An 8,511-nucleotide genomic window follows, 5' to 3' on the forward strand; every position below is an offset into this window, starting at 1 on the left:
CTTGTTTTTGTTTGTTTGTTTCTTCCTGGCCTTTGCTCACCCATTTTTACACACACACACACACACACACACACACACACACACACACACCAGATGTGGTGCAATTTAGAGTCACCCACTTAGTTTGATTTGTGGCTGGGTAGGGTCTCAGGTACCCCCATCCAATTATAAAATAGCCACACCATTCAGGTCAAGCATTGTCCTGTTCATGTATGCATGTGTAGGCCCATTCTCTCTGGGTGGAAGTACAGTGCACATTGGGAATGGGTATGGGGAAGGACACAAGGGAAGAGTCCTGAGGTCCTTTCTCTGTCATGCTGAGGACTTTGGAATCAGCAGAGAACAAGGAAATCCATGACCTCTTTCTCCTGGACAGATACTCCATCCGTAAGACCAGTGACAGAGGGCAATTCTTCCGAATAACCAAACAGGGGGGCATCTATAATGAGAAAGAACTGGACAGAGAAATCCATGCCTGGTACAACCTGACTGTGGAAGCCAATGAACTGGATTCTAGAGGTAAGTCCTTTCATCTTCCAGGTCATCTGGGTTATTCTTTTCCCTCACCCTTTCCAAACTGACACGATTCATCATTTTGAACCTCTAAAGGCATTACAAGTTCCCAGGGAAGTATTCTCTGGCTGGGGTATGTTGAATTTCCATTTCTGAAAGTGCTCCTTGGACCAACATCATATAGAGCACCCACAACTTTTTTGGGAGTACAGAATAATAGGGTACCTCTCTAGACTGAATGAGAACTTCACATACATCTTAGCTTAAGAAGCACTGTGATAAAAGCAGGCTGTTCAGGTGTCTATTTGAGAGACTCACCGAAGGCACATGCTACATAGTTTATAAGGGTTTGGTCCATTGAACAGTGATAGGGCAAAGGCTGTGCCTGGACCAAATGATGCATGATTCTTGGTGTTAAACACACTTAGCCAACACTCCTTTGTGTGTGGAAAGTTATATCTGCATCAGTTAAAGAGCCGGTTTCAAAATAAGCAGCTCTCAACTAGAGATTTTAAGGTTCTGCAACAATTTGTGTAAATTCTGACAGATGCCAGGGGAGTTGTGACAATCACCCAGAAAAGAAGCATTCACTTTCCCTCTGCACCCAGGTCCTATGGGGGTTTCTGAGAGGGGCCAATGTTATTTAAATGAGTATGTGATTATTTGTACAGTTGTGTTATTTTAATCAATTGTATTGGCTTGACTTACTAATTTAATTGCAACCTCTTAAAATACACTAGGGGTGTTTAGCTCTTGAATTCTTATAAGCAAACTTGTTCACATATGAAGGTCTAGCCCCTTGTCCTCCTCTACCCTCCTTCCTTCCATGACACAACCCTTGATCTTTCCTTCTACAAAAAAGTGGCCTCCACCACAGTGCCCCAGGACTATCCATCCAAGCATCTTCCAGCTCCAGAGGCCAGCATGAGCTGGGCCCACAGTGGTGACAAGCGGTTTCTCCTGCAGGTAACCCTGTAGGCAAAGAATCTATTGTGCAGGTTCATATCGAAGTTTTGGATGAGAATGACAGCCCCCCAGAATTTGCCCAGCCCTATGAACCTAAAGTGTGTGAGAATGCTGCCAAGGGCAAGGTGAGTTGGCCTCAAGTGAGGGAGGTAGGGGAGGGCAGTGTGTTTTCAGGCAGCGGGCTGGAGAGCAAACCTTCCTGCCCTCAGAGAGTTGCTTAAGTTTAAAGGAACTACTTAACAGCCTGAATAAAATGCTATTCACATTTACAGGTGGAGAAATGAAACCCCTGGAAGTGTCCTGAGAATAGGTCAGGGATAATTGGGTGCAGAATGGTAGTAGACAAAGTGGCTTTAGGAAGACCATTCAAGACAACAGTGCTGCAGGTGACAGGCAACCATGGTCATGTCTAAATCCATCCTTGAACCCCAGGATACCACCCCCAAACCACACTGATGATTTCTCGTCTCTCACATTCCAGCTGGTTGTACAGATTTCTGCAACAGACAAGGATGTAACACCACCAAACCCAAAGTTCAAGTTTGCCCTGAAGACTGAGGACAGCAACTTCACCCTCATAAATAACCACGGTGAGCAATAGAGCAGTTGGTTGGCTCGTAGAAGGTCAGAGGTGTCAGTTAAGAGTCTCAAAGCTCTAGGATCAAGGACTAGACCAACATGGGGTTACAGGTCTCCACAGAGTCTTTCATGTTATGGGTTATTTTGTACAACTCTGTCTGTGCTGTGGTCAAAGCCACCAGGCCAGGCTTCATGGTCCAGAGGACATAGGCTGTAGGGTTCATGTTACCCTGAAGAGGCTTCTCTGAAAAGGAACACAAAATGGACACAGGGATGCAGGCAACCAGATCAGTCCAAGCCATTCAAAGGCCCCTTCTAATACTGGAATCTCACTCTCAGCAAAAGTACAAATTTCCATATCATTCTAAAAAGCCCAAACTGGAAACAGGAAGTCATGAATCCCAACAATGCAATGAGTTTTGTTGCAGTTCAGGCAGAACAGCGTCTACCATAAAGCAGTCCCTGAACAGGATCTAGTTCACAAATCACAGCATATCATAGCACATCTGTTCAGCCAATCAAAGCCCAGAGAGTCTTGTGAGGTTAGCAGTCAGAGCCCAGTCAGAGCTCTGGTGAAGATGCATGTATTAGGGTGATGAGCATGGGCTACTTTAATTCCATCCGAAAGTGGCCAGGCTTTCATGACTTCTGTAACTGCCTAAGAAAAATAGACACCCTTAGGTATGAATATAACAACTATCCACTCAAACATGGAGGAAATCTCCCTGTCCTTGCTTAATGACACTGTGAGGGCCCCTTACTGAAACAGTCCCTTGTCACTTTGGGGGGAGACTAGGGAAGAGGGTCTCTGAGAGTGAGGGGCATGTTCAAGGGATGAGTCACAGACCCATGAAGCAAGATGAATACCATGGCCTACAAATAAGGAAGTAAGTCTTGCTATGCTGACAGTTAGTGATACAATTCAACACTCAGAAAATAACATTGTAAAAATACCTGTCACCCCATTCCCAGTGTATACCTCAAATAAACTAAGTAGAATTGGGGTCTACAACAGAATGGAAAATTTAGCAGCCACCCTAAACACACATCCTACATGCAGCAGGAGGCAAGTCTGTTGGTCTCAGAGTCATTTGCATACAAATGTCCTGCATATCAGTGTCTCTCATTTCAATCCCATCATGTGTCAGTGCCCTGTCATTTGTTCTCCACTATAATAGCCTTAAAACTGAAATGTAATTATGAATAATGAGATGAAATTGGCTTTCATTTTAAATTCTTGGCTTTTGGCTGGTTTTGTATGTGCCCATCCTGTGTGGCTAAGTCAGTCCTCTGACCATTGGTGTTACAACCTCCCAGAAACCTACAAAAGGCAGACCATCTGTCCTTTGCCTACAGCAGCAGCAGTGTGTGTGTGTGTGTGTGTGTGTGTGTGTGTGTGTGTGTGTGTGTGAGGAGGGGGTCTGTCTGAAAATCAGGATGTTCAAAAAGCTCCCCAAAGGGTGTTCCCATGCAGCAAACCAATGATTGGCTCTGGGGATGGGGCCTATTGGCACAGAAGCTGGTTCTCAGTTGCAGAATTCCCAGGGACACCCTCTCACAATGGCAAATGTCAGTGCCCCTGGGAACCCAGGCTTGTGTTTACAGTTATAAACCTCCTGTGCAATGGTTCAGAGGTAGCACAAAGATGTTAACCCTGTGCTCAAAGCAAAAGCATTCTTTTCCCAATTCTGTGTGGAAGCTTGAAACAATACACTGATGAACTGAGCACAAGAGAAGAGGCCCTGTAATCGGAATGGGATTGGAGAAGGGGACAGGTGTACCCTTTGGCCACAGAAACAGACAGTACAGGTGGGGTTTTGTATTATGACTAAGCCACTCTTCTAGGCTGGGTCAAAGCAGCTGCTCAAACTACATCCTTTGCAAAGGGACAGTCCTATGCTCAAGGAGCAGAAACATGAGGCAGGGGGCAAAGAGGGCAGTAAAATCACCCAGGAAGAGGCAGTTTCCCCCCATGGTGCAAGAGGGCTGATGCTCCTGTCAGAGCCTTACTTTGTGGTCTTGATGTTTCCAGACAATACCGCCAACATCACAGTTAAGTATGGGCAGTTTGACCGGGAGCAGGCCAAGTTCCACTACCTACCCGTACTCATCTCAGACAACGGAGTGCCTAGCCTGACTGGAACTGGCACACTAACAGTGGCTGTGTGCAAATGCAATGAACAAGGAGAGTTCACCTTCTGTGAGGAGATAGCTGCCCAGGCAGGTGTCAGCATCCAGGCGCTGGTAGCCATCTTTCTTTGCATCCTCACCATCACAGGTCAGTGTCTCATGGGACAGGGAGGAGATGCTCAGTTCTGCACCACCCTGGACCTCACAGTTCCTTGTATAGGATACGGAGATACAGATGTAGCACCCCACCAACCCAGTGCTTAAGGGAGTAGGAAAAAGGAGAAATGAGACACAAGACCATTCTTCAAGTTAACTCCATTTCAAAATAACCTAGGGCCAGGGGTATAGCTCAGTGGTAGAGCATGTGTCAAGTACCAGGTTCAATCTCCACCATTTCAAAAAAGAAAGAAAGAAAGAAAGAAAGAAAGAAAGAAAGAAAGAAAGAAAGAAAGAATACACTTGACATTCATCCATATGTTTTGCTACATATGTTTTGAGTGCATACTATATTCCAGGTGTTGTTTGGGTCATTGATTTACATTAAAACTAATATTGATTTATTTTATTCATTTATTTTGAGACAAGGTCTCACTGTATAGTTCTAGCTGGCCTGGAATTCACTTGCATTTGCCTCCTGAGTGCTGGGATTAAAGGTGTGCACCACCACACTCCTGGCTTTAATTGTTTCTAAAATTCCTTTATAATGGAAACTTTGAGACATCTACCTTGGAATTTCACCAGGGATTTCTTTGCTTTTATAGACTTCCTCTAGCTTTAGGTGTTTTGCTTTTGTTTTTCCTTTGTTTTTGAGCCTTGTCACTTTCAGAGCACTTTAGACTTCTAGATTTTGCATTCCCAGGAAACAGACCTCAGACAAGGATTTGGGAAGAGCAAGCTGCCAGGACTGGCATTTTACCTTGTTAGCCGGCCTCATTCCCCTGGGGCACTAGGAAGTTTCCCCTTAGCATTAGCACCCAGCAGCACCAGCCTGTTCAGTTGAGGGGTGAAGGCTCCTTCCAGAAAGTACTTTGTCTATGCTGCACCAGCCCATGTACTACACTGACAAGCTAGGATGCCGTGAGGTACAGACAGCAAGAGCTCCAGGCCTCCAAGCTTCCCACAATGTGTATCCATTTCCTGGAACTTCCGTGCCAGACATTAGAGACAGACTTCTCTTTCATAATAATAATAGTGATAAAAGAATTGATGCCACCCACAGAATCCTGCCATCACCTTCCCCAAATAAATACTAGTGTTATACTGCATCCACTTTGTAGACAGGAAAACTGGGGCGTGGGCTTCATCAGGCCATCCTCACTTTATGTATGTAACAGGTTATTAACTAACTCAAGGCTAGAAACACAGAGGGAATGTCCTAAGCCTCGTTGAGGAGCTCTCTGCCACAGATCAAGGATCAGGGGACCTTCCCACAGCCATTCCTTTCCAATTTTCAGCAGGGTCGGTATAATGCCACTGACTTATACTTTGTGCCAAACCAAATCTGTATTGGTCGGGTCGTGGCAGTGCCCCTGGGAGTCTGGGCGGGCTCCAGGAATCTGTAGGGAGGATGGTGAAGGGGCATCCCACCAGTGCACCCTGTCTGATCCAAGTCTGTTGCTCTGACTCCCTATCCGGCAGTGATCACTCTGCTCATCATCCTGAGGAGGCGACTCCGGAAGCAAGCACATGCACATAGCAAGAGCGCCCTTGAGATTCACGAGCAGTTGGTTACCTATGATGAGGAGGGTGGCGGCGAGATGGACACCACAAGCTACGACGTGTCCGTGCTCAACTCTGTGCGTGGAGGCGGCACCACCAAGCCCCTGCGGTCCACAATGGATGCCCGGCCAGCAGTGTACTCACAGATGCAGAAGCCACCACGGCTGGGGCCTGAGGCTCACGGTGGGCCCAGTGAGATGGCCACCATGATCGAGGTGAAGAAAGATGAGGCAGACAATGACGGTGGTGGCCCCCCCTACGACACACTGCACATCTATGGCTACGAGGGCTCAGAGTCCATTGCAGAGTCACTCAGTTCCTTGACCACCGATTCCTCCAACTCTGACATCGACTATGACTTTCTCAACGACTGGGGACCCAGGTTCAAGATGCTGGCCGAGCTGTATGGCTCAGATCCCCGGGATGAGCTGATCATCTAGGGTTGCCAGTCTCTGGGCCAAGGGACCCAAAGTCACTGTAGCCTAGCTCTGATACACCTGACATCACCTTCCCTGATTTCCAAGGAGTGGCACAGACTCTCCAGCCCAGCACCCCTTGCCTCTGGGTACCAAAGACATTTCTAACCCCAAGGTAGCAAATTCCAGGCCCCTTCAACATCCAGGGACAGATACATATTTTGTTGATGGCCATTCCTAATACTGGGAAAATGAGGCTAGTGTTCTGTCTGGTTTCCCACACTGTCCTGTCCTCCCCCTCCCCCATACACATTTCCAATCTATTCTAGACTTCAGTCCCTTCAAAACTGCCAAGCAAAGTTGCTTATGCTGAACTTTGAGGATTCTTCCCCAAGGGTCCCTGAACTTGGTGGGCTGTCTGTCTGAAGGAAGAAGACTGGATGGCATGAGCTATGGGACAGGACTCTGAAGCCCAGTCCTGAGGGAGGCTGTAACTAATCCATTATGCCTGCTCTCAAGAGTCCTAGCACTGCTGTGCCCTCCCTCACACCTACCCAGTGCCCAAACACCCCCAGCCCCTCCCCAGGCCTGTTCAGGTAGGAAGGAGACTGTTGGCAGTTCCTGACCTTGGGTCTCAAGGTGATCCGGCAGGCCTGCAACCCCATTAACTGCTTTACTGAGCAATGATCCATTCCGTAAACTTCAGGGAAATGGCTTATTTAATTTGAAGCAACTGTGAATTCACCCAGGAAGGACTGTGGAGACCAAGGGTGACGGGTCATAGAACAGAGGTAGCTACCAACCCACTCACCAGAAGGAGCCTGGAAAAGTTAAGGAGCCCACAGGACATCCAACCCTGCCCAGGTTGCCTGTGTGGAGGCAGTTGCTTGCCTGGTCACTCACACTCCCTTTTCTCTTGCTATCTGCTTGTCTCTTGGAGGCATCCAAGATGCAGCCTCAGCAAGCCTGGCTAATGTCCCAAATCAAACATAACTGCATCACAGAGCCACTATGCCATTTGCCTTTTTCTCTAGTTGCCACATCTCAGGGAATGAGCCCCGGGCACACTTGGCAGAACGCAAGGCCCCTGCCCTTCCCAGGAGCAGTGACATCTCTGCATCTCTCCCTTGGAGGGATTTGAGTAACTTTCCAATGAAGTCACAGTTGGAGGAGGGAGCATCCAAACATCACAAGGTCTGGGCAAGGCAGAAACGTGCCTTCAGCTCATCCTCCATTGTGGACCCCTCCCCCAACAAGGCCTCTCTGCAGGGGATTGTAGATAGCACTGGCGGCTAACCAATAATTAGTTTTTCTTAATTTTTTTTTTTTACTAATAATACTTACAAGTTTCTAGTTCTCACGAACGTAGGTTAAGGGATTTTTTTTGCGTAATAAGCAGGTTGCTATTTAGGTTAGCAACTTTAATTGAGGTTTTTTAGTTGGATAAATAATTCCTGTAAGTTTTTATCTCCTGTTGTAGTAATTGCTATAAGGATAATGACTATGTATTAGTCACCCTGGTGCATGAGATGTACTGTACCTTTTTATATCTAAATAAAGACATCTTGAAATCCTTCCACTTCTAGAGCTGAGAGAGCTCATATGAAACACATACTCGTGCATTGTGCAATGTACGCATGGTCACATACACCCACATGCATGCACATATACACCTGCCTCTTCAGAGGAACTCAGAGGCCAAGGGGGCTTGTGAGTCACAAAGAAAGTGAATTATGGGCCTAGATGAGTGGCTCATAGGTTAAATGTGTGTACTACTCTGTTCCCAGAATCCACCTTAGGCAGCTCATAACTACCTATAACTCTAACTCCAGGGCATCAGATGTCCTCTTCTGGCCTTGGAGGACACCTGCACTCAAGTGTGTGTGTGTCTGTGCATACATAATCATAAATAAGTCTATTCTTTAGAAAAGAACACTAATTGTGACAGAAAATGAGGGAAATCCAGTTTGGCTTTCTATCATGCAGGGCGCCCTGTGCTCTCTGCATGTCCTACCCACATTCCTCCAAGGCTGCTGCTTGGATGGGGGCAGGGGGCCTCAACTCCATTTGCATTCAGCAAAGAAGCAGGCTCTTTCCTGGCAGATGCACAGCCCTGTGTACATGGGGCATCTGGGTTCTAAAGAATATGCCTACGTTTGTCAAAACACTCTGCAGAAAAGCTTCCTCC

General features: G+C 46.9%; 1 protein-coding gene across 1 annotated transcript in view; it reads left to right on the forward strand.

Annotated features, from left to right (window-relative positions):
• Positions 1-7,805, forward strand: part of Cdh5 (cadherin 5) — a 30,418-nt gene extending 22,613 nt beyond the window's left edge. Inside the window, exons 7-11 of the mRNA XM_035442612.1 lie at positions 377-519; positions 1,480-1,604; positions 1,961-2,069; positions 4,091-4,336; positions 5,827-7,805. Coding sequence (XP_035298503.1) covers positions 377-519; positions 1,480-1,604; positions 1,961-2,069; positions 4,091-4,336; positions 5,827-6,347 — 1,144 coding nt within the window. The 3' untranslated portion in view covers positions 6,348-7,805. The remainder of the gene's footprint in view (positions 1-376; positions 520-1,479; positions 1,605-1,960; positions 2,070-4,090; positions 4,337-5,826) is intronic.
• Positions 7,806-8,511: the final 706 nt, after the last annotated feature.

This window comes from Cricetulus griseus, chromosome 3 (genome assembly GCF_003668045.3).
Source record: "Cricetulus griseus strain 17A/GY chromosome 3, alternate assembly CriGri-PICRH-1.0, whole genome shotgun sequence".
Taxonomy (NCBI): Eukaryota; Metazoa; Chordata; class Mammalia; order Rodentia; family Cricetidae; genus Cricetulus; species Cricetulus griseus.